We start from the raw sequence: 27933 nt of genomic DNA on the forward strand, positions 1-27933 counted from the left end.
GAAGGACGGAAAATACAATACGGTAAGAACGGCACGGTACAGATAAAACAACTTATAAATTGTATCCAATTTCCGGCTAAATGTCATTAGATGAAAAGTTAAAATAAATTGAAAATGACAACATAAACTGGTGTTTATAACTTTATAATGAAAGTGTAAAAGGACTTCCCTTAAATGCATTCTAATTCATAATAAATAGATCCACAATTTTCATTGAATATTGGATGAATAATTGGTCGCGAAAATACATTAAATAATAAAGAAAATAAAGACCTATTTGGATTTAAGATAAAATATATGGCATTCGGATCTAAGATGAGAATGTTGTTATTAATAATATTTTAAAGAGATGATTTTCTTATGTATTTTATTATGATGATTTTTTTTAAATACTTGGACATCCCAGTATCATTTAGTGGGTGTGTCAAACCATAAATGTATATCATATTTTTTTTTTTTTTTTTTTGATGCGTTTATACTCGGTTCCTATGATATCAAGGGTTCTATGATATCAAGGTATTTAAATTTTCTGTGACTGCTAGTAAAAGCAACACACGATGATGCTAATATTTGTAAAACTTGCACACTAGATTCATTTTCATCTGCCAATAAATTTAATTTGGTGAATAATGAATGTATTTGTGGCAAGAAAACTATTTTATAAAACCTTCATATTTGACTACCATTTTCCTTAATGGTTTTTACACAGTCAATTAAAATATGTTATAAACACATATACTGACATACATGTATAGTCTGTTCATATAGTTTTAATTTCATAGCAAGTTAACTATTGGAAGTTTTTCACAACTTAACTTGAAAGTTTTGACCCATCTATCTTTCCATACTTGCTTTTTTTGGGATTACCTTGATACCGTAGTAACCTCCTCTGAAATTACCCAAAATGGCAGACATTGAAATATTCTGAAAAATGTCATTTTTATTGGTTCTTCTTCTTCTTCCAATATAGTACAGACACCTTCCGGCGTATACTCGTACTAGCGCAGCACGGTGTGAGAAGTGTCTATGTACAAGAGTGATTTAAAAAAGTACTATGTATAGTGCTGGTATAAAGGTAAAAACACCTGACTGTCTATCGGAGAGTGAGTGGGAGTACTTCCCTCTTGAAGCTGTCTATGGTTGTACAGCTTACAACTGTCCGGGGAAGACTGTTCCAGAGGCGGATGGTGTCTGGGAAGAAGGATCGCTGGGTCCTGGGCACTGGGTCCTTGCAAATGGTACCAGGTAGTGAAGTCCATGTCCTCGAACAGAGATGACTGGGGTGAGGTTGGATGTAGGGACTTCTACTAGGCCATTTACTATACGGTACATCATGGTCACCTTGGCATGGGCTCTGCGTTCTCGGAGGGTAGGCCACTGTAGGTGTTGCAGCATCGATGTCACACTGCTGGTTCTTCTGTAGTCTGAGAAGACCATTCTTGCTGCTCGCGCTGCACCATCTCCAGTTTCCAGATATTTGCCTCAGTGAAAGGGTCCCAGATGATAGAGGAGTATTCCACCAGAGTCTCACGAGGGTCATATAGCAGAGCTGCTTTTGGTCCTTCTTGGGCATTGATTGATGTTTCTCTGTAGAAAGGATGTGGCATTGTTGGCTTTCTTTGTAGTTAGATCAATGTGATGGTTCCAGTTTAGTGACTTTTGGAAGTTGAGGCCTAAATATTTTGCTGTATCTACTTCTTCTAAGATGTGTCCATGGATGTTATATGGTTGTCTGATTGGTTTTCTCTTTTTGTTATGTGGAGTATCTGGCATTTTGAGGGTGGAATTCCATCAACCAATCCCTTTCCCATCTTTGTAGTCCATCTAGGTCTTTTTGTAGGGCTATAGCATCTTGGTCTGAGTGGATAGAGCGGTAAAGGGCACAGTCGTCAGCAAACATTCTAGTGGGTGGATTCAGGTGAATACATAGTTGGGTAGATCATTAATGAAGATGAGAAATAAGAGAGGTCCTAGAACACTGCCTTGTGGGACACCTGACTGGACAGGTGCTTCACCTGATTTGCTGCCGTCTAGTAACACTCTCTGGCTCCGATCCCCTAGGAAGCTGTTTATCCACTTTAGTAGGTTGTTTTTCGTATACCATAGAATTGAAGTTTTGTAAGTAATCGGTGGTGTGGGACCTTGTCGAAAGCTTTGGAAAAATCTAATAAAATGACATCAGTCTGACCAGCAGAGTCCATATTGCAAGCAAGGTCCTGGACTGTCAGTAAAAGTTGAGTCTCACAGGATCTGCGTTTACGAAATCCATGCTGGGCATCTGTAAGTATGTTGTAGGTGTCAAGGTGTTTCATAATGGTGCTTTATTCACGTCTTTTGAAATAATTTGTTGACAACCAGTTCTGGAAAAGGTTCAATTATAAGATGCCAGAATAAAAATCTCATTTATTTATGATATTTATATTTAAATATTTTCTGATAAACGTTAAGTACCATGAATTGATATCATAGAACCCCGGGCTATATACAGTCTAACTTTAGCTAACAGTTACTTCCGAGTAACGATCATTTGCCAACAACAGTCATGTTGGTTTCCCCTTGATGAAAATCCCTGTGTGAATGACGTGAATAAAGCCATTAAAGGTCTCTTGCTGTCTGCAGCCAGCGTCTGCTAGAATAGGCTTCCCTGTGGCCATATTATATGTTTAATGTAACTTAATTATCAATTAGCTTGCTATAATTATCATCCGTATCAGTCATAGCTTTTATAGCTTTAACAGCCTGATAATTTAATACACTTTAACAAGTTCTACCATGTCAATTACAAAGTGTCGCTATGGTCACACTACTGTGCATGTGCTAATTTAAATTGTAAGATTTCAACATATACATGTTGAGTTTTTTATGAAAATTGTTTGCCTACTAGAATTTCGCTTTTCCACCAAACAGGGTGAAGTTAAAATATTTTTGGCAAAATTTTCGTCCGACTTTGTCCTAAACACAGTCCCTGTCTATGAATTTTATCAAATATTTACAAAAACTGTATACTACATCTTTCATGATCGTTTTGATGTACACAAAAATCATCATTATTTTATTTGTTTTTGAATTTTCGATTGGGAATTTTTGTCTGTGAATTGGGAAAAAAGATACTATTTTTGATGAGAATATAACAGAATATTGGCAATAAAATCAGCTGGGGAAAAAAACTCTGAAAAGGCTCATCAAAGTTCAAACATAATTATTTTCCTCCAAACACTTGCACTTTACCCTTGGTGGTCTTTGTTGACATGTTTGACTGTATTCAATATAATTTCATAGACTTTTCATTTCCTGAGTAAAAGTCCATGTGCTGTTGTTTTTTTGTTTTTTTTTACAAAGACTGTCCTTATTTTTTTTTTAATAACAATGTTGATGTAGAGTATTGCAAATGTTAAACTGCTAAAATAATAGAATAGTATGTCCTTTTCAGATCATTCTGAAAGATGTCTTGGGCAAATAATCTACCAGAGGAGTTACTGTGTAGGCCAACAGGTCAAGTGATATTGACTGGTCTTGATGTTACATACAATGCTGTACACAAATCTATATGGGACTCATTTTGTAACAACAGGCGACCAGACCGTGTTCCCTTACAGTTTCAGGTTGTCCCTGGAGACCATGAGTACCCAAAATGTAGAACTAATAAGGTAATTAACTGGCACATTTAAATAAATCTTTAAATATATTATAAATTTTCACAGTTAGTATATAGAATGTAACTCTATATGTCAAATTTACAATAACACAAAAACATTTTAATACATGTACATGTAAGTGGCAAGTAGTTTTTCGTGTATTTGATTGGCAAGGGATAAGTTTCTGAACAGACATAATTATCAGGGCACTTCCTTCACCAGTAAAAGTTAGAGTGATGCCTAATTAAACTTTGTCACTTTATTGATAATGCTTTGCCAATAAATGAAATTTTATGTATTGTTAACAGTTACACTCCTCCCTGACTTTGTTATAATTTATTTTATTATCTCCAAAATCAGAGACAGTCCTATGAGTGGTATATTCCTAAAGGTATATTGAAGTCAACATGGATGAAGAAACATTTGACCCAGGTACCAGCTGTTGTTGTTGTTTTTTATGATCTTGATTGGGATGAACATATGTGGAAAGAAAAACAAATGGAGTGTTCTACTAGAGTAGAAATTGTCAGGTAATGAATCGTTTATGATATTTAACAACATGGAGCATAATACATTATATTGTTTCGGCCGAGTAAAATTTACGATTTCATTTTCTGAATTTGTCTTTTCTATTATTTATATGTTTTTGGTAGTGTATGTTGATGGCAAAGATATTAACAAGCAGCTGTTAAGTCTATTTCTAACATGTGCATATAAAGCTTACAGCTGAAGAATAACACATTTATTCATTACTTTTTTTGTTTTTGTTTCAATAGGAATAGTTTACAAGGTAGAGGAACAAAAGTGTCAGTTGTGTTGATACAGAAAAATGCACCGCTGCCCCCTGGTGAGGATGTTGTAGCTGCAGAAAGGGCAGCATCACTGTGTAGTGCATGTGATTTGTCAGCCAAAAATCTGTATGTCCTACCACAGACTGACCATTTAATTGGCTACACAATAAGGTAAAATCTTTTATTTGAGAAAAAAAGAATGTCACAATTGATCAAAAACCCCTATTATGTGTGATACACTGTATCAACGACCTTAATTAACTAAAATGTTCTCTTCTGTATTTTTGTTTTTTATAGTAAATAACTGATTGTTTAAACAGTACTGCATATCTGAAGATACTAGATACAATCTATTTACTAAGTAATCCTAGATAGTTAATCTATAGTCTTACATTGTCTTTATAATGTTTAAATTCTAATTGGATGTTGTAACGTCTTCAGAAGTGAAATTCAAACACAGTGTAATGAAATGACTGAGTAAGAAATTATACAGTTGCCAAACCTTACACATATATTTATCAGAGTGAAACAAAGGAGTATATGGGTAAATATGTGTCTTGTTGACACAATTTGATAAATGAGAATGCTGGTATGTTTGTAGGTTAGAGAATGCCTTCTATGAGTTATCACAAGCATATTATCATGGTGAGGCAAGAAAGGTGAAGTCACACAAAGATTTCCTCAATAAAACTACACATCAGGTAAAATATATAAATATTGAAATTTGAATTTCCTACTTCTTCTGTTAAAGTTTATTTAATTTATTATTTACGTTAGTTATATATGTTATTTATACACGTGAATATTATACAAAATGTATATCTAAGTTTATATTTACACAAATTAACAGTCAGTCATGTAATATACACGTATATGTTTATTATTTTTCTTATTTTTTCATATTTATGATCGGAGAAGTTTTTTTAGAAACATCAATTTATGCTAATTAACATATTGTTTATTGCAGCTATTGTTTGTAAGACACCAGTTTAAAGTTGCTTTCTTCAACGAGATGAAACAGGATACTCATACAGCTATCAAGTTAGTAGATCGCAATATTTATCTTAACTGTTCAGAGAATATTGGGCTCATATTACTTACCAGGACATAAACATAGGCATTTTACTTTGCTTAAAGTTTTACATACAACTTCTTGTACAATTTCATATCATATCAACCATCAAAGATATTTGCTTGTAACTTCACACATGTCTTTGAGATCATAGTAGGAGTTTGCGATTTGTAACGCATAACTCTGACTTCAATTTTGACTTATTATTGTTCTTGGTGAACTTAAAAAATTCTTGGTTAAAATTTTACACACAACATCAATCTTTAAAACTACTGAAGTGATGCACAAAGGGGCACCTGAGGTCACCAGTAAAGTCCCGACAAGATAGTTTTGATGTGACTTAAATCCACCGAAACAACTCATGATTATTTTATGCATTATTACTTAATCCAATTTGTCTTTTTAGTTCATAATAATCATTTGATTGATACGATATGTTTCTGTGATATTTTTTGTTGAGGTCTCTACAGATTTTGTTATATCTTTTAAGCTAATGAAAAAATAAGTAGAATATGTTTTTATTGAATTAAATGATATACAAAAACTGCAATGTATATACATATGTAAATAGCAAATAGTGCTTTAACATTATTTCTTTCTTCAATGATGCAGGTTTTTTGTCCATGCAAGTTAAGCTAAAATTCAAAATTTAAAACAAGTTATTTTGCTGTCATAAGAAGAGAACTCTTAAAACATCAGTTGTTGATAAATTGAAATTATGAGATTTAAATCTGTTTCTGTTATACAATATAAATTGAAGGAAGTGTAGCAATTTTCCATTATGACAAAATTATTATATTCACTGAGACTCTTTTTAGCTCGACTATTCGAAGAATATGAGAGCTATTGTAGTCGCCCCGGCGTCGGCGTCAGCGTCCGCGTCGGCGTCTGCGTTGGTTAAAGTTTTTTGTAAAGTCAAATATCTCAATTATTACTTGAGATATTCAATTGAAACTTACAATACTTATTTATAGTAACAAGGTACATCAGATTGACAAGTTGGATAACTCTGCCTACAATATTGACAGAATTATGCCCCTTTTTTAACTTAGAAATTTTGGTTAAAGTTTTTTGTAAAGTCAAATATCTCAATTATTGCTTGAGATATTCAATTGAAACTTACAATACTTATTTATAGTAACAAGGTACATCAGATTGACAAGTTGGATAACTCTGCTTACAATATTGACAGAATTATGCCCCTTTTTAACTTAGATATTTTGGTTAAAGTTTTTTGTAAAGTCAAATATCTCAATTATTGCTTGCGATATTCAATTGAAACTTACAATACTTATTTATAGTAACAAGGTACATTACATTGACAAGTTGGATAACTCTGCCTACAATATTGAAAGAATAATGCCCCTTTGGAACTTAGAAATTTTGGTTAAAGTTATTTTGTAAAGGCAAATATCTCAATTATTGCTTGAGATATTCAATTGAAATTTAAAATACTTTTTTATAGTTACAATGTACATCAGTTTGCAAAATTGCATAACTCTGCCTGCAATATTTGCAGAATTATTTGCCCCTTTGAAACTTAGAAATTTTGGTTAAAGGTCTTCAAAGATATTTATTGAAACTTTACACATGCACTTAGGGTCATAATAGGAGGGTCATAATTGTATGTCACTGACCAAGTTCCATAACTCTATCCTGCATTAAGGCTGATTCATATCCCCTTTTCTACTTAGTCTCTTGGTTAATGTTTACATGTAAGTTTTACATATCTCAATAACTATTAAAGATATTTATTTAAAACTTCACATATGCATTTAGGGCCATAATTGTAGGTCACTGACAAAGATCCATAATTCTATCTTGCATTTAGGCTGATTTTTCTCCCCTTTTTCAACTTAGAAATTCATGGAAAAGTTTTGCTTGTAAGCTGTTATCTCAATAACTACTGAAGGGGTTGTGCCTTTTTTGGGACAATTTTTTGCATTCATAATAATAAAGCATTGATTTACTTGATAAAACATCTTAATAACAAGCCTTTGTATCTTTTCTGTCAAATTTATGTATTCATAGGTAATTAGTATTATTATACTCAATAAAACACCCTTGTGACATTACCTTCCGAATAGTCAAGCCAATACTGTATAATTAGACTCTCTCTAAGGCCTATAACATGAATTTATAAGAAAAATTAGCCCTTTTGTGAACTTAAAAAATTTAACATCAAGGCTCTTTTACAATCAAGCACTTAGAATAGTCGAGCGTGCTGTCCTACCGACAGCTCTTGTTTGAATATGTATTCATTAGTGTGCCTCATGTTAGACATTCTCTACTTATACATATCTACATTTGTCGGAACAGAAAAGTTGAATAGTTAACTAAGTAAATAATGTATTTGATAATCTTGAGATTATTTTGTGTTTAAACAATTACATTTACATTTATTTATATTGAATATATGAATGGTTATTTACAGACATTACAAGCAAGCATATGGTCATATACTGGAGCTGAGAATGTATGATACAAACATGCTGGAAATTAAAACTATTGCTGGATTTATCAACTACAAGGTATAACTTATCAAACTGTACTTACTTGATTAATATAAATTAATAAAAAGTATTATTCCCTGCCAGGTAATTCTGTTGTATATTACACATATACATGTGGTACACCAATTTTATCAAACCCTGTGTGTATTTGAGGTTATTTATACTTGCCACAGGTTGCCAATATGGGAGAGTTCTCTAGAAGAGAAAAAGTCATTTTATATTTTGGAGGATAGTGCAAGATATAGAGACAGAAAGATGCCCCAATTCCAGAAGCTTCTCCTTGTTCTTTAAATGCCAAATGTTTAAGCACTCATACTCTGGTTTATCAAACTCAAATGCATACTTCAATTTATTATCTTATTAAAGCTACTGAAGTAACAATTATGGTATAAATTGTAATTGTATGTATGCTGATGAAACATTTTAGTATTATTTGTTTGAAACAACACTATTGAAATGCATCATCATGCTTTATTAAGGAAGACAAATAATAGAGTTTCTGTATAATGTAAAATGTCTTGAGCTCTTAGACTTTATATGTTTATCATTTTTTATATACACTGTATGGTGTAAAAGATGATATTGTAGTTACATGTTTGACTACAGAAAGTATAAATTAGTTACAAATGAGCCGTTTCATAACAAAATCAACATAGTGCGTTTGCGACCAGCATGGATCCAGACCAGCCTGCGCATCTGCGCAGTCTGATCAGGATCCATGATGTTCGCTATCAGTTTCTCTACTTGTAATAGAGTTGGTAAGTGAACAGCATGGATCCTGATCAGACTGCACAGATGCGCAACTATGTTGGTTTTGTCGTGATGCGGCTCAAATGTAAAATGGAATATTTCAGATATGTAGATTATCATTCCAACACAATGCCCCGCTGGATGGTATAGCCCAATTTAGGAAGCATATTGACTTCTTCAAGAGTAAAATAGGAATAGCTGATCTGGCATTTGAGCACAGTGCCTGGATGTCTAAACAGTGAGTTACCTTTGTTTGTTTAAAGCTGCATGCCTCCAGATGAGCCAAAATATTTCAATAAAGTCAAACCTGAGAAAAATATACTAAGAGTTTAGGAAAAGTAAAAAGATTAAAGAAATTAAGTAATAATTTTACATGTTATGTGCAATTAATGATTGATTTTTCGGTACTTATAACCATATTGCTACTGCATTACTAATACAGTAAAGACTATTTTTTGAGTGAAACTATAAAAAGGATTGGAGCACTACACTAAATACCATATTCCGGTATATACCGGACAAGGCGCTTGAATGATAACATGCTAAAATCTTGCCTTTTTACCAAACAGAATGAACTTTATTAGATCTAATTAATCTTTTCACACTGATTCAGGAATGATAATGAATGAAAATGTAAAAATCGGCGAAAAAAAAACAATATTTGTCTCTTTTGTGATCATGATTCCTGCAAGCGTCTAGAGGTACTGCTCCAATCCTGTATTGAGTTAAACCCCTATTTTTTAATATTTTTACCTCATTCTGATCATTTGAATGGGTTGTGAGTGCTGATTGTAATGTGTAAAGTGTTTCCTTTTGATTACTTCACTATATTTTACTTTTAAATTCATTTTCTAAATTTTTATAAAAATAAGCATGAATCTGGAGGCGTGCTGCTTTAAAGAATTATTTTCATTCCAAAAGTATTGTATTTATGTTTTTTAATAAATCTGTCTTTCAACTGCCCCTTACTTAACAGTTGTATCTTGTGAATAGTAATTTGGTACTGAAATGCTTCTTGTCAGTCTTTTAATTAAGACCTTAGATATTGTCAATCAATATCATGCTCAGGTCTTCAGTACTGCTTTCACATTTGTCAGTATTAAATGATGTCAGTTATTGTCTTGCTGAATGTTTAATATTGATCTGATCTGAAAATTGAACAATTGGCTGAGAATACAAGTAATATGTATTGGGTCTTACTATAAATGTATATGTTTGTTTATTGTATAAGATTGCATGATATTGTTTGTTATATTGATTACTATTGACAGGTATATGTCCTCATAGATTGGAGTTATCTTGATAGTCATTATTATTTTATCATTAAAAAAAGTCCAGATAAAGATTTATGATTTGTTACAGATGCCAGATATTAAATGATTTTTGTGGTACATGTTCATGTATTGATTAGATTTCAGATATTTAGAGTTTATTTATATGTGAGATATGTAGGGATTTATTTACGTTCTATTTATAGGTTCCAGGTATTTGGAGATTTATTTGATGAGGCTATCAAGCTAGGATTGACAGCTATACAGACACAACATCCAGGATTCTACTACCAGCAAGCAGCAAACCATGCTATTGCCAGGAAACAACTGTGTAGAGGGCTCTGTAAGGTAAGTAGAGAGGACTGTATATACTGATTATTCTTGCAACACTTGAAAATCACAATATTATCATCATAGTGCTTGTTCCTTTTATAGGACTCTAAAAAACTGATTTTTTTGTTAATTTGTCTGCTGGTTTTATTTAAGAAATAATATATCCCAAACAGTGATTTTATCGCTCAATAACATCACTGTTTGGAGTCCGGATGCGAGGAATTATATCACGAGGGCGTAGCTCGAGTGATATAATGATGCGCATCCGAACGACAAACAGTGATGTTATCAAACGATAAAATCACTGTTTGGGATATATTATTTCGATTCTAACACGACATCAACAAATAAATGTTACCGTACTTGATAGTTAAGCAAAATTTTGCCTGATTTGTTTCCGTACTTATTTTCAGCGCGTCGGATATTTGGTGGTTAGGGATAACGTCACATGTCTAAATATAGAACGTCAAACTGTGCATCTGTTGCATAATAACACACACTTTCTGTTCTTCTATGTTCAATAGGGAAAAATGCGGGTCGTGTTAGAATTTTCTATTTCCCATTGTTGAGACTGATAATATTTCACTGTACATGTGTATTTGACTATTTGTACAGTCATTATAACACCATGTCATTATAGTGTTATCTCTTGAGTCTTGATTAATTGCTAATGTGTAAGAGGTAAACAGCAAAAATGTTCCAAGTTTTAAAGTGACATTATGCTCATATAAGAGTAGATAGTGAATGAACAGGTGAGAGTCAAAATAAGTTGACATTTAGCCATAATTCCTTTCAATTTTATAATTCACTTCACATGAAAAATGAACAACACAAGTGGTGCAATGAAATTTCTGTTGATAACCATCAGAATTTATCTGTAACATTCAATTCATAAAAAAGTTGGGGCATTCTTTTAATATTTTTAGCATATTTATATTTTATTTTCAATATTTTCCAACATCAACTGTTGGGCAATCACCATTATAACAGTCAATCTTTTGAAATATATAGTCAATTCAGCTCTATTTGACAATGAAAAAATGAGCATAGGACTGTAAGATCTAATTTATTTTTGATATTTTTTTTTGTGTTTTTTTTTTTAATTTTGCCCTTTCCAAGTTTCTGTGTGTTTTTGTTTCATTTAGAAAAGTTTAATGTTAGTGTTTGAAATTTTCAGCCAACTCAAGAGAAAATAGACCCTGAGATAACTGATGGTCTTAAATCATTGGATTTCTATGGACAAAGACCCTGGAGGCAAGGACTTCAAAGTGAGTTGTCTTTTTTGAGATATTTTCAGACAAGTTTTATAATTCAAAGAAAATCATGATATATTTAAATATTTTATCTGCACAGATAAAATCACATTTATAAAGCAAATGTCATGGGAAGCTATTGCTTCTTTATTTATTTATTTCCAAATACTTGATACAGAAACTCTTTAAAACATCAATGTCATCGTTTCTTCTTTAATATTACAGTAAATGTTCTATACTAGGTGCTTTTAAATTTAATTACATATATTTAGAATAGATTAGAAATTTGACAAAAATTAAGACTATTTCTATAGTATCTATTTGTGCTTTTGAATCCCAATCAGTTTATAAGTGCTTGTAGGTAAAATAGCATAGGCGACATATATTTAAATGAAAATGAAAAATAGCCTTATTTCAATGACATATTGATATGTATCTATTGTTAAATGCACAGTACCGGCCATGTTATGAGTATATAATATGTAGTTAGCATGTGTTTATATATGTAACAGGTATAGATCCACCAGATTTACAGAAAGAGAAGGAAGGGATAGTGGCATTACAATGTCTAGAGTTGAAAGAAGATCATTCTGTATGTTTTATCACATTTAGATCTCTCCATTTTATCCAGTATGATTGGATATATGACATGGCTATGAACAAATACGCTCAGCCAATAACATAATATAATAAAACATTTATGGGCATCTTAATTTGTGTCATTTGACATGCTCTCTTTCTCCCCAGATGAAATTTTGATGTGGGGGTAGGATGGGGACGCAAATGTCCATATTTCTGATTTCTTCACCACCATTATTGTTATGATTTACCCTTGAATGAGATGTTTTTGTCTGAATTATCAGTCAGATTGTATCTGTATCGATATTGGAATCTTTATCTTATATTTACTGATCCATTGTTCCATACAAAAACCCTACAATATATTATAATAATGGCATGTATTTGACAGTGATAATGTGTTACAAACCAGGCATTGATTTGGTATTTTGTGAGTCATGAATGGTACAACTTTTTATAGTCAGCTATGTTAAAACTAATATGATGTGTATCCTTCAGTGTATGTGTTATATATTGATGCATTTGTGATAGAATGAATTATGTGTATATGTATGTGCTTGAATATATAATTTATATGTTTTTTACAGTGGCTGATAATTCCATTATTAAACAGTGCTGTTGCCCAGTTCAAGAAATACAAATCCTTGAGAATGAAGCGATATCTGAGTGAGTTAAGATTATAGTAATGCTAGGATTTTACTCTGTTTCAAGTTTTTCAGCACAAAGGAACTTGATACAGCTATAGAAATTTAGTTGCCAAAATTTCAGTTCTTTATGTTTAAATGTATTAAGATAATTACTTTTAAAGTCAAAGTACTAAATTATGTTTTATGAATATATCTTTTTTTCTGAGCAATATTGACTAGTGATTAACTACATATACATATACTTCCTTAAAAATTGTTTCATTCCATATAGTTAAATAATAAAACTACCAATATTTATATCTTAGCGTGAATAGCAAGCATTTCATGAATCAGTGAAGTTTCCTGCCCACAGGAATATAATGATTCCATAATTTCCATTCTTTACAGTGGTTCAAATGGGACAAGAATATTTCCATGCCAAAGATTATCAAAGATCTCTTATGTAAGTGGATTTTATTATGTTCACAGGTATATAAATTGATTTAGAACCCTATAAAAGAGTAGTTATGTCAATAACTAAATCATTTATGGGTTAATGTTCATTAGAGATATTGAATTCCATGGTCAGTTATTCTACTAAAATGCCTGCCAGAGATTGAAAAACAGTTAAATTATTGCTTTGTTTCAGTATCAAACTGCTTACATTGAAGAGTCAGTTCAGTAAAGACTGCACAAGTATGATTGTGGAAGTTGGAACTGACTCTACACTCCTTGCATAGGATAGTCTGAGCCAATACGACAGCTATCTTTAAAATTTAATCACTGGAACCAAGTTACTAGTACATGTATTAGCCTTTGTCAACAGTATAGAGTCAAGCCAGCCTGTAAATCCTCAGAGTCTAATCAAGCTCTATACTGTTGACAGCTGCATCATTGTATTTGCTGTTTAAATCCCCTGAACTGTTTTTAAAGTAGGGCAAATCCATTATACAATTTCAACATGCTAAGGGTAAAAGAAATTATGAAATGATGAGAAAAATATTATATATATATGTAGGTTATTAAGTAAGGTGACATGGGATTATAGAGGAGAGAGATGGTGGCCTTTACTGACCTCCATACTTACAACATCACTAAAGTGTGCCTACCTGACTGGGAAAATACAGGACTATGTTATAAACTGCGTTGAACTTATTGGACCTTGTATCCTTTTATTTCTTTTTACAACAATTAAAGAAGTAAAGAAGTAAATGTGTCTAGCTTGATTGAATTTAGGTAATAAATGTAAATGTAAAGAAGATAAAAAATGATCTCATAATTATGACAAAGCAAATGTTCCTTGACTACATTATAAAGATACAACATGTCCAGCTGATGAAAAGACGAGAATTCAGATGAATCTGTTAAGAGTTATGTCTGTAAGTATAACAATTTCATATATATTATATCTTTATTTATTCTTTAAGAGAAAATAGCAATCATCATCCTTTGATTTGTGAACCTTATGAAAAATGTGCAGCTTGACCAGGACTCAAATCCGAGACTCATGGAATTCAGCTAAGCGACTCTACCGACTGAGCTTTACACATCATTTACAGTTCTTAACTATGAACCATATGAACAATTCTTAAATTAGAAATGCTTGTACATGTAAGATGCTATATACTGACATATGGCTTGGAATAAAAAACAAGTAATTTCTCAACAACAACAAAAAAAATTGAATAGATCTATATAAATGATTGGTTTTTAACTTTTTATTCAAATTAACAGCATATTCGTGGCCATTTGTAAGGGTGTTTATTGTTTTAACATAATCACCATTAAATTTGTGCAATATGCTAGCATTTATTTGATTTTTGATCAGTTCATTGCCTCTGGATGGGATTGGAACTTTGTAAATCTTACTTTACCATCAATATAGAGGCTTTGCCTTGCACTATTCTGGTGGCAGAGGTTATTATCAATGGTATTGACCGGGGAGTTAAACATAAAAATTAAACAATTCCTGTTATACAGAATGATGCCCCTGAAGCAGAACCTGGCTTAGAAACTGCCTGTGTTGAGAAGGCCAGAAATTTCTGGAATCCTGTGATAGAACCCTGTGTATTCAATGTAGAAATGCAAAATATTGTACCCTGTGGTGAGTGAGTCCTTTAGTTATTTTCTTAATCAGGTATCTGCTTGTAAATTTTTAAGAGAATTTTAAATAAAAAAAATTAAATTCACTTTTCCTTTTTAGCTCACCTTTTGTGACAGGGTGAGCTTTTGTGAACGCTTTTCGTCCGGCGTCCGTAAACTTTTACTTGAAATGACATCTTCTCATATACCACCAAGCCAATTTCATCCAAACTTCACAGGAATGTTCCTTTGGTGGTCACCTTTGAAAATTGTTCAAAGCATTTAATTCCATGCAGAACTCTGGTTGCCATGGCAACCAAAAGGAAAAACTTTACATATCTTCTTCTAAAAAACCCAAAGAGCTAGAGCTTAGATATTTGGCATGAAACATCTTCTAGTGAGTGTCTACCAAGTTTGTTCAAATAAAAGCCCTGGGGTCAAAATTGGCCCCGCCCCAGCGGGTCATTGATTTTCCCTATATGCATATAGTAAAAACTTAAAAAATCTTCTTTTAAAGAACCCAAAGAGCTAGAGCTAAGATATTTAGCATGAAACATCCTCTAATGGGTGTCTACCAAGTTTGTTCAAATAAAAGCCCTGGGGTCAAAATTGGCCCTCCCCAGGGGGTCATTGATTTTCCCTATATGCATATAGTAAAAACTTATGAAATCTTCTTTTAAAGAACCCAAAGAGCTAGAGCTAAGATATTTAGCGTGAAACACCCTCTAATGGGTGTCTACCAAGTTTGTTCAAATAAAAGCCCTGGGGTCAAAATTGGCCCCGCCCCAGGGGGTCATTGATTTTCCCTATATGCATATAGTAAAAACTTAAAAAATCTTCTTTTAAAGAACCCAAAGAGCTAGAGCTAAGATATTTAGCATGAAACATCCTCTAATGGGTGTCTACCAAGTTTGTTCAAATAAAAGCCCTGGGGTCAAAATTGGCCCCGCCCCAGGGGGTCATTGAATTCCCTATATGCATATAGTAAAAACTTAAAAAATCTTCTTTTAAAGAACCCTAAGAGCTAGAGCTAAGATATTTAGCATGAAACATCCTCTAATGGATGTCTACCAAGTTTGTTCAAATAAGAGCCCTTGGGTCAAAATTGGCCCCGCCCCAGGGGGTCATTGATTTTCCTTATATGTGTATAGCAAAAACTTTAAAAATCTTCTTTGAAAAAAAACCAAATAGCTAGAGTTTAGATACTAAGCATGAAACATCTTCTAGTGAGTGTCTACCAAGTTTGTTCTTATAAAAGCCCTGGGGTCAAAATTGGCCCCGCCTCGGGGGTCATTTATTTTCCTTATATGTGTATATAGCAAAAACTTAAAAATCTTCTTTGAAAAAACTCAAATAGCTAGAGTTTAGATATTAAGCATGAAGCATCTTCTAGTGAGTGTCTACAAAGTTTGTTCAAATGAAAGCCCTGGGGTCAAAATTGGCCCCGCCCCGGGGACATTGATTTTCCATATATGTGTATAGCAAAAACTTAAAAATCTTCTTTGAAAAAACCCGAATAGCTAGAGTTTAGATATTTAGCATGAAACATTTTCTAGTAAGTGTCTACAAAGATTGTTCAAATAAAAGCCCTTGGGTCAAAACTGGCCCTGCCCCAGGTGTGTCATTGTTTTTAACTATATGTGTAAAGAAAAAACTTGACCAGCTAAAAACTTAGATGTTTAGCATGAAACATCTTCTAATGGGTGTCTACCAAGTTTGTTCAAATAAAAGCCCTGGGATTTAAACTGGCCCGCTCCGGGGGCCTATATACAGGTGAGCGACTTCAGGGCCGTCATGGCCCTCTTGTTTGAAAATGTATTTGAATGTATAATATTGTGAAGTAACCAAAAGGATACAATTTACACATTATCATTGGAATTTACAAACCATGTTAATTACAAAAAGTGGTCAAAATATGCATAAATAGCCTTACTGCATTAGTAATGCAGTAGAAATAAAGTTGTAAAACTGAAAAATCCGTCATTAATCACACATAATATGTAAAAAAATTACTTGAATCTTGAAACTTTTTACTTATCTTTACATCCTTGTATATTTTTCTCAAATTTGATTTTATTGAACTATTTTGACTCATCTGTGAGCATGTTGCTTTAAAAGGTTGCTGGTCTTTATATTTATTTAAAATTTCTTTATAGTCTATGTTATTGTCATTTATAAACTTATTAAGGACATAGCTCTACCTGACTAATGTATTTATGTTTAACTATCATATGTGTACCTCACTATGACACATATATTTTAGTTGAATGTAAGGCACGATTTACAAGTGCTACAGTGGCAGCTGACCAGGAAGTTGAGGTGGAGGTATATCTACGGGTCAGATGTCCATTTCCTGTCAGATTCTCTAAAGTCAGCATCTCACTCAATAACCCTGTAAGTACAAACTTATGTATATTAACTCATGTTTTAGTAAAAGACTGTAAAAAGGGATCTTTAAATTGAACTCCATTTTATACTTAGATCGAAAATATTTTATTTCCTTTAGAACTATATAACAAAAATCCTATATCTTGGTAAAATGTATCCCTTCAGGTCTATTTATGAGAAATTAGGGAATGTACATTATCTCTCATACATGTAGCAATGGCTTAAGGCAGATTCATTACTGAACACTCAAAGTATTTGAATAAATAATCCTGAAGGACCAGAAACACATAGCAACACCGAGATGTATGCACATGAATGTTTGTGTAGTTTTAAGATTACACATTATTCTAGTATCTCTTACATTGATATTTTTTATATGGTTGGCAACAAGTATCAATTTCAATATTTGTGTGGTCATTCGTCTGATCGAGTACTTGTTTACTCGAAAGAATTCTTGTGACCTTAAAAATGTATAATAACCTGTTATAACCATTTTCCAACTATCTTCCATTTCTGTTAAACCAGTTAGAGAACATAGACAGTAATTCATTTATATGTATGACGCTTTCAGCCGTACACAGAATTGACTAATGCTAGATAAAAAGTGCAAAGACTGTACCTTGAAAATAAAAAAAATATTGTTCATTCAAGAGTCTATGTAATTTAATCTGACATTCTTGAAAGCTATTATCCCTGCAAAGCGGTTAATAATTTCATCAGAACAATTTCAGCAATGCACAGTCACTGATAATTATATGTTACAAGCAGCAATAAATGATGTCAGGTTGTTTATTGAATACATGTAGGCCTACACCTGTCAAACTTTAAAAGCCTGGTTTAGAACTTTTTATATTTACCAATGAAATTTTTTACTGAGTATTTGAATATCAATTTTGTAAACTGGTACACTGACATGTGATCAAGTACACATACTTGATTAACTGGTTACTCTTTGCCATTTCTAATTTTTAATGTGATGTATGGGTATGTATATATATATTTGTATCAATAGATGTATAATCAGTACTTAGAAGTGATTGACGGCCATGGGATATCTGCTGCCTCTGAATCAGAAAGTAAAGAAGGAAATTTATACTTGGTACCCGGCACTCCAAGATGTTATAAATTTACTTTCCTTCCTGTTCAAGAGGATGTAGGGAGCCAACTTGAGGTATGTAGATGTTGATTATGTAGATATTGGCTATGTCCGGTCTCTCCCAAAGTCATATTTCATTAATTATCATGTGGCTACAACACCAAGAACTGCTGTCAGCCATTTTATGATTTATTGCCTCATTTCCATTTGTAACTATGATACATGAAGTAAGCTTGATGCCATGTCAAATCTGTCCTGATTTGTTTTTGTTGTTTTTTTACATTTTCATTTAGATACACTATGTTATGTTGAGCCATGTAAGTAGTCTTAGATATAATCTCTTAAACTAGATTTTCAATATCATATTATTGTTTTCTGAAAATGGTATTATTGAATTTACTAGATAACAGGTGTATGTGTGGTGATGGGATCAGAGACTGCCAGGTGTGCTGTCATGACCTGGGTTGGTGCCGGTGGTGATGCTGTTACACCAATACAAACTGCACTGACTCTGTTACCTAGGAAACAAGGAAAACATACAATAGAATGGGACCAGATTGAGATTGATCAATCAACAAAGTAAACAAATTTTATTTTTAATATAAAGTCAACATTTATTGTGTAAGATATCTATTTAGAAAGATAGACACTCATTACATATTGTAACAGGCTATACTGAAAAAGATTTTTACTTCTTTTGTTTCATTATTACCAATTTCTTGCATTAAAAAAATCTTCAATGAATAGTATAAATTTACATCTTTCAAAGTCACTTAAAAAATTTCATGTCAAAATCATCATTTTCAATGTCAAAGTTGAAGACTTTGCTAGAAAAGCTTATTGAAATGATTTATGCTATACATAAAATACACATGAAGTAATTTATACTTCTACATTTATATATATTTATGGCAATTAAGAAGCAGTATTTATAGAAGTGTTTGGTAGAGAAGATGAATTATGTTACTGTTTTGTAACTTACAGGATTGTATCAAGACCAGCGAAAGTGGACATTGACTTACATCATGAAGCACCAAGTCTACAGAATGAGTTTTATCTTATACAAGCTACTGTCACCAACAGAGAGGATGTAGCTATCAGTAATGTAGTGTAAGTATCATATTGTTTATATGTTCAAGGTGATTAAATTTGCTTTAAAACCTAGCTGAGGGTAGATATACTGTATAAGTGGAAAATTTTGCGACATGGAAATATTTGAGATTTTTGCGAATTGAAATTATTCGCAAATATTTGATCACGCAAAAATTATTTCTGTCTAGGCAAACTACACGCTTTCATACAGCATCTTACATGAAATAAGTTTGACTGTTCAGGTACTGAGATTAATTTTTCTCATTGCTTGTTTGTTTAAGTTCGGTCTTAACATATCACAAATGTTTTCATAAACAATATATGTGTAAATAAGACCATAGGTTAATCATATAACCAAAGAATGTTTCAAAAATATGACAAAGAAATATGTGATCTAGTCCTTTATTAAACAAACAATGTGTATTTCAAACAATTATATAAATTATAAAGTATTGAACAACTGAATAGAAGTGAATATAACGATTACAATAAAGGCATATTCTTAATATGTACTTGCTTTATTAATTATATCAGAAAAACAGTCTTAAATTCAAGAAATCATATTTCGCAAATAGAAAAAATTCAACTTTTTGACATTCACAAAAATTTTGTGACACATAAATATCCACTTATACAGTACTCAGATTTGTTTATTAATTGTTTACCCACAATTCAAAGAAGTTGTTTTTTAAAACTGATGGGTATAAAATGATCTTGTAAATGAAATACATGTTGCATCATACACGATCTTAATTATACAGTTTTTTTGGATAATCAGTAATATTCAGTGACTTTTTTCTTTCAGCATGTCAGTCAGTATACCAGAAAGGGAGGAGTCAGACAAATCTAGTATGTATACATATTTACGTATTTATAATATAGGTTTTAAAAAAAACCCACAAAAAACAATATAGTGTTTAACTGTATTAGAAGGTAAAACTTCATTACCTCTTGCATACATGTTATCATCCAGCTTTCTATCCAATACAGTGTATTAGGTATTCTTACAGATGGAAAATTTTCTAACAATTTGGTGCGTCCGTGGTTGAGTGGTTATAGTTATTGACTACAAACCACTGCATTTCAATACTAGGGACCATACTATCTAGCATTTTCATAAAGCCGTATACAACTTAACAAGATTGTGTGGTACAGATTGTTGGCTTCATGGTTAACCTTTATTACTGCTAGCATTTAGAAAAGTAGACATGCTGAAAAATTGAAATGCCCCTAGAAACTTTGACTTGATTTAAAAGCGGAATGAAATGTTATATGTCCTTGGATATTTATCAGCCTGAAATGCTGCCTTGTCAAAACTTTTTAAAAAAATCATTTGAGAGATGTTGATATAACTTTTTTTTCTACTCAGCACATCTAAGCTTAGAGCATGCAGAGTTTGATGGTAGAGTTGTTTCCCAGCTTTCTTACATTGATCTGGGAACCATGCAGAAAGGAGATGTTCAGAACAAGTCTATTTTTGTGAAATGTCTACAGACTGGGTCCAAACATATTACGTTCCAGGTAAACAGTAATACCTTGTAACTTGTCTGTGATGATGAATTAGTTGCTTTATATTTTTCAGTCTTGTTAAAGGAATGTAGTTACAGAAGATGTGCCCTATTCTATTGTATTGTGAAAAAAAGTTACTTAAATAATTCTTATGCTAAAGTTAAGAGGAAGGGTCATGATCCTTAAATGTCTAAGTTAGTAACATTTTTTGTTTAGAAAACTTCAGTCCATTGAAAATATTTTTTTCATGTTTTCATTGATGTACAAAGTAGTTGTAAATTAAAGATTGAAGTGTCTTATTGGAAAGATAGATGTAAAAATAAGATATTTACTCTATGATGCTTCTAGGCCAGTATTTTTAGAGAAGGTAATTAAGTGAACAAATATATAACCCTGCTCATTATTATTTCACAAAGTAATTTTACCATTATATTAATTTACTATACCAGGTAGAGTACAATATTGACGTGACAGCTGATAACCATGTGATACCCTGTGCGTGTGTGAAGACAGAAATCATTAACCTGGCTACTGTCAGTGCGTTTGAAGTGTCGGTCAAACTCATGAATATGAAGGTAGGCACAATAAATATTGATAGAAATGTACATGTACCAGTATTACTAAACATGAAAGTTGGAAGTTTGAAAATGATTGATTTGTTCTGATATTGATATACATGAAAGATTTACTCAAGATACTGATGATTGTAACATTTCCATTTGACAGGCCTCATCTGGGTAACCCTGTGTATTCACCCCGTAATGGGTATTAGATGGTCATCCCCCTCATACCTTACATTATTTATACATGTATATCACATTGATATATTTACAAACAAAATAATATAAACACCTTAACTTCTTTCATATTATTATTATAATTAGAGAAGGTATACATTTGACAGGACTTGATTATATAATTGAATTTGTTGAGATTCATTGTGGGAAAGGAATATCAGTATATATATAAATCCTCCAGTGACTATGATGCTATAAATGTAATTTGATGTATAGTTTCACTGTAGTAAAGTCCAAACCAATAATCTCTGATTTCTGCACAAAATGAGATTATTGCATAGTGATAAAAAAAAGTTGGCATTTGCATCACAATATGTCTGAAAATATTCATATGAAACAAAACAGTCCCCTTTTCTTAAGTTGAAAGATTTTCAAAATATGTTTTACTTGTACATAATTACATTAATATACGTTTATTAAGTGATGTATATATTTTCAGTTTGAGACTATAGAGGCTATACAAGCAGAAGAACCATTCTTGTTGATGCCAGAACTAAAGTGTACCTCACCATGGGCAGTTGATATACAAGACAGTGATTTACATCTGGTAATATATACACTTTTACAGCATATTAGATAGGATTATCCACTGTTTACACTATTGCTAGAAAAATCCGTCTTACACCCGTCATGTAAGACAGGTTGCATGCTTTAAATGACATCATTCCTGCACACCATTTGTGAATGAATGATGTCATTTTGCCATTATAAATGAAGTTGTAAATTCATATGCAACTATAAGAAAAAAGTGCTTATGAGAATATTAGTTTTCAAAATTTCTTTTCTAAATATGATTAATGTGTTATATGCAAAGAAAGAAAAAGAATTAAACACAGGCTGTCGTATTAGACCAGAATATATAGTTCTCTGGTAACTGTTAAGCAGAAACTCAGCAGAGCCTCATTATTGCCATAAACTGTTACCCTCGAGCTAAATATTCCGATCTGTACTGGCAGTCGGTGTAAGATCCTTATAATACAGCACCAGCAATAATTAATCTATAATGGTTTGTGTGAATTCATTTAACAAAAATTTAATTACTAAAGAAACTTGTTAGTTGAAGGCATGTCTCCAGTCTCCAGTGATCATTTCATCAGATTAGGTAAAGTTGTTCACTGAAGTCTAAATCTGTGCTGACCAGAATTCTGTGATCAAGTTTTAAGTTTCTATGAAGGCTGGTACTGGTACAAGCTTTTGAAGAGGAAATAAATGAAAATAATGTCTTTGATTTGTAACGAAATGCAAAATAAATACAGTTGAGGATGTTCATCTTGTAAAATATTGTAGAAATAATACTAGAAAGTAACCTTCATCTGATGATATATTGTGTTGTGGAGTAATTGACATGAATGTTTGTGTGGCACTGCCATATAGGGAATAAAAATACTGACTTTTTAAAATGTTTGCAAAGAAAGCAGATAACTTAATGTGTTAGTGAGCGTATTTTTGTTATATTTTAGTCTCAGTGTATAGAGAAGGCAGACATGACTCAATCACAGTTACAAGGAGGTATTTGTAATCTGTTACTTCTGCAGATATATTATGCTAAAATTTGATATATGAAAACTTTGAATATTGCCACAGGGTAACTTGGTAAATATAGAATAAACATGTTTTAACTTCACACAAAGTAGATTTGTTAACCCAAGAAAATAACTGTGGAATGATTGTGAAATACCAGTCATTCTACTACATTTAGTTACAGTTGTTTGTTGATATGTTAAAAAATATCTTTGAACAATTTCATCAATTTCTGTATTTTGTCAAAATGTTTGACCGTATTTTATATACTAAAAGAAATGTTTTAGTTATGAAAATAAAATATTCATATTTTCAGTGTGTTTAAAGAAGAGTGAATGTGCTGCTGAATGCTTCTGTCTGACCTCGATGAATTCTGTACAAACATCTGTGTCACTTGGAAGCTATGTCCTACATTGGAAAAGGTTAAAGTTTTATTTTATCTTCACATTTTTTATCAGCATAGATAAGACCTTTTAAAACTGGGTACAATTTCCACAAGTGACCCACTACTAATCTCACATTATTTCTCAATCAGTGGTGAGAAACAAATGACCGTTAGACTCAATTGTTATGGCAAAATTTGGCCTTTCTCAAAGATCAAACCAGCAACTCGTGAAATACAACTCTGATGCTGTCCCTTTGAGCAGTTAATGACACACATTTAAATGTGGCCAAAAATAAATATTTCGCAGTATCAAATAACAAAGTTTTGATTGAATGTATTATAAAGTGAAAATATGTTTACATATGTTTATATTTGTGTAAAAATAAAATAGGTCACACTTTAAATATTTTCATGTAAAATTATCAATATTATTAAATCTACATTGAAACTGATGAAAAACAATTAGATTGTCAATGAGCTATAAAGGGTATATCTTATTTTAATTATTCATGAAGTAAATATAATGAAGAGGCCATTTTAACACACAATACAGCATTACAAATAAAATCAGATTGTAGTTTCTAATATGTTGTGATAATTATTTCAGACATAAGGATGAAAGTATAACCTTAGATCACCCGTCAGTGACAAGCCTTTTCTCTCTACCAACTGTTACCATAGAACACATACCTCTATCTGTGGAGCTCAAACTTCCTGCCCATGGTAGCATGAAGTGTCTGTTACCTGTGTGCTATGTTCTGCACAACCGGACAGGATACCCACAAGAAGTGGAGGTTAACATGGAAGCTAGTGATTCTTTTATGTTCTCTGGAAACAAACAGGTTTGTATAGAAATGACTGTACATATTTGTATACAAAATGAAATATCATGTAATGGATAAATTATGAAATTTTGTTAATATAAATAAGAATGACTTTTAAGCTTTCAATCTCATCATATGTCAAAAGTACATAATTATGTACTTACTTGATGGTTGACTAATGTATTTCTTTAACAAGAAATTTGTGACCTAATGTTAGGGTAAATGTAAGAAAATAGTAAAGTTCTGTTGTATTATGGGTCTATGTTATAGTATACACACATGCATGCACTTGTAACATATATAACACAGACATGTATTGCTAGTTCTATCGTTTAATGACCATGGAATATTCCAAGTGTATGAGTGGCGGGAAGATAATGGACATGCACATTACAATATAAGACAGTATTAAGATTAAATGTATGTATACAATAGTGACAATATAGATTCTCTTTACTTCAGGTACACTTTAGACTGTTGCCAGGTAAACCTTACGAGATGACATATAACCTCTTCCCATTGGTTGCTGGTCATGTGGCCCTTCCCAAGATGCACCTGAACATGTTGAGATATCCGGGAACAATGGATCCTATTGTACAAAAGATGTTACCAACTCATATTTTTATCAAGGTAAATTTCATGTTTAGCTAAGAATTAGTTACAAAACATGTTTATAAAGTTAACTTTTTATGCTTCCCGAAAAATTTCGGGGGGAGCATATAGTCGTCGGGTTGTCCGTCTGTACGTATGGCCCGAATTCGTGTCCGGCCCATAACTTTGTAATTTGAAGTTGGATTTTAAAACTATTTTACAGAAATGATCACCATATTGAGGCGATGTGTCACACGCAACATTTGGGTCGCTACCTTGAAGGTCAAGGTCACAGTATGACCTTGCAGCAAAATCATGTCCGGTCCATAAGTTCATTCTTTGAATTAGGATTTTAAAAATATTTCACAGAAATGATCACCATATTGAGACGACGTGTTGCGCGTAACATTTGGGTTGCTACCTTGAAGGTCAAGGTCACAGCATGACCTTGCAGCAAAATCGTGTCCGGCCCATTACTTTGTTATTTGAAGTCGGATTTTAAAACTTTTTCAAAGAAATGATCACCATATTGAGATGACTTGTCGTGCGCAACATTTGGGTCGCTACCTTGAAGGTCAAGGTCACAGCATGGCCTTGCAGCAAAATCGTGTCAGGTCCATAACTTTGTTATTTGAAGTTGGATTTTAAAAATTATTCACAGAAATGATCAATATATTAAGACGATGTGTCTCACGCAACATGTGGGTCTCTTCCTTAAAGGTCAAGGTCACAGCATGACCTTGCAGCAAAATCGTGTCCGGCCCATAACTTCGCTATTTGAAGTCAGATTTAAAAAGTATTTCACAGAAATGATCATCATATTAAGATGACGTGTCACCCACAACATTTGGGTCGCTACCTTGAAGGTCAAGGTCACAGCATGACCTTGCAGCAAAATCGGTCTGGCCAATAACTTCCTTATTTGAAGTCAGATTTTTAAACTATTCAAAGAAATGATCACCATTTTAAGATGGCATGTCGCGCACAACATTTGGCTCGCTACCTTGAAGGTCAAGGTCACAGCATCACCTTGCAGCAAAATTGTGTCTGGCACATAACTCCATTATTTGAAGTCGGATTTTACAACTATTTCACAGAAATGATCACCACAATGAGACATTGTGTCGCGCACAACATTTGGGTCGCTACCTTGAAGGTCAAGGTCAAGGCATGACCTTGCAGCAAAATCGTGTCCGGCCCTTAACTTCGTTACTGGAAGTCGGATTTAACAACTATTTCACAGTGATGATCACCATATTGAAATGATGTGTCGCTTGCAACATTTGGGTCGCTACCTTGAAGGTCAAGGTCACAGCATGACCATGCAGCAAAATCATGTCCGGCGCATAACTTTGTTATTTGAAGTCGGATTTACAACTATTCACAAAAATGATCACCATATTGAGACAATGTGTCGTGGGTTGTTTTTACACTTTGAACTTTGTCTGTGACATAACTGTGACACAACAAGAGGTATACCTTCCTGTGTCCAAAACCTATTCGGGGAGCATCACCTGGGTCAACCGGCTCTTGTTATTCAAAGTCAAAATTTCCATATGAAAATCATTATAAATGAACCACGACATGCCAAAACCAACATAGTGCATTTGTGACCAGCATGGATCCAGACCAGCCTGATCAGACTGCGCGGATGCGCTGGCTGGTCTTGATCCATGCTTTCGCAAATGCACTTTGTCGGTTTTTTCGTGACACGTCTCCTATTATTATACGTAATATTCATCTGTAAATCATTTACTTTTTGAATAACAGTGAACTTATGTTATTATTTTGTTATGTTAATTTAGATGATAGGTATTCGTGCCTTATTTACTGATAGTAACTGACAGTGAGAGAGCATTGCCTGTTGATAATTTAGCCTGAAACGAGTCCTATTGGTGATGTTGCTAAGAATAGATTTGTCAAAGGGTGAGACAATTTCAGCTTAGCTTGTGACCCTCAGAAAATTGTTTTGTTCTACTGACTGAAGTACTAAGACATTTAAACATCTCCCCTATTAGTGAACAGTTCTACACTGACAGATTTATTGTTTGATGATCTTTCTGTTACAAATATGTTTTAATTCTTCTAACATACTCTTTTTAAATGTAAGTAAAGTTGATGTTTTAATCATTTATTTTCTATCTTTGCAGCCTCTAGGTAAAGTGCCACCTGGTGAGAAATAACTATACAATGTAGTTTAAACTAGAAGATGCAAAGTATGTTGTGTTGATGTGAGAGACAATGATGTCAATGATTATATATCTATATAATACAAGTGAATGAACTGTGTCAGATGCTAGATTGTATTTACATGTACCAAGTTATGAATGTTTAAGGCAGTGCAGAGGAAAATATATAAAATATTTACAGTGTTGTGTGTAAGCAATCTTTCATTAGTGATGATACAGAGAATGTTACATATGATTAACATTGAAATAATTAATTTTGGAAGATATATCTTTACTGAAAATATTACAGTTTGGTTGAAACTGTATGTTATTTGCATGTACTTCATTGTGGTAAGGACATAACAGATAGAATAGAAAGAATACCATAGAGTTAATTTGTACAGTGGCACTTCACCCTTTTTTTAACATGTTTAAGAATTTTGGTATTACATTATGTATAATTGTGTGTAACTAAAAGTTGAAACAATTAATTTATTGATTGGAAATGCCTCGGACAATGTTACCTGATATGCTACATGTATTTATTAAGTTTTTGCTTTTATAATTTCTGTAATATTAAATGTTTATGTGCAATACAATTATGACTTGGATAGTGCTGAATAATAAACTATTGGTAACTATATTACCTTCTCATCT

The 27933-nt window shown here is 32.6% G+C and overlaps 1 protein-coding gene across 4 annotated transcripts; it reads left to right on the forward strand.

Annotated features, from left to right (window-relative positions):
- Positions 1-27919, forward strand: LOC132717559 (trafficking protein particle complex subunit 11-like). Of its 4 annotated transcripts, none has more exons than XM_060701050.1 (29): positions 1-22; positions 3431-3647; positions 3996-4165; positions 4412-4597; positions 5028-5127; positions 5394-5467; positions 7933-8029; positions 8866-8999; positions 10239-10380; positions 11543-11633; positions 12131-12210; positions 12785-12863; positions 13232-13286; positions 13842-13987; positions 14141-14202; positions 14804-14927; positions 17169-17299; positions 18306-18464; positions 18793-18968; positions 19374-19499; positions 20287-20330; positions 20851-21002; positions 21440-21565; positions 22227-22334; positions 23248-23296; positions 23625-23730; positions 24301-24535; positions 24980-25147; positions 27259-27919. In XM_060701050.1, exons 2-29 carry the CDS (start codon positions 3444-3446, stop codon positions 27289-27291), a joined length of 3357 nt encoding a protein of 1118 aa, XP_060557033.1. In that variant the 5' UTR covers positions 1-22; positions 3431-3443; the 3' UTR covers positions 27292-27919. The 4 variants fall into 4 exon arrangements, with proteins under 4 accessions (XP_060557033.1, XP_060557030.1, XP_060557029.1 ...); XM_060701047.1 differs by lacking the exon at positions 1-22 and adding an exon at positions 29-130; XM_060701046.1 differs by lacking the exon at positions 1-22 and adding an exon at positions 56-155.
- Positions 27920-27933: the final 14 nt, after the last annotated feature.

Source organism: Ruditapes philippinarum, unplaced genomic scaffold (genome assembly GCF_026571515.1).
Source record: "Ruditapes philippinarum isolate M1 unplaced genomic scaffold, ASM2657151v2 ctg3021_1_1_1_1, whole genome shotgun sequence".
NCBI classification, from domain to species: domain Eukaryota; kingdom Metazoa; phylum Mollusca; class Bivalvia; order Venerida; family Veneridae; genus Ruditapes; species Ruditapes philippinarum.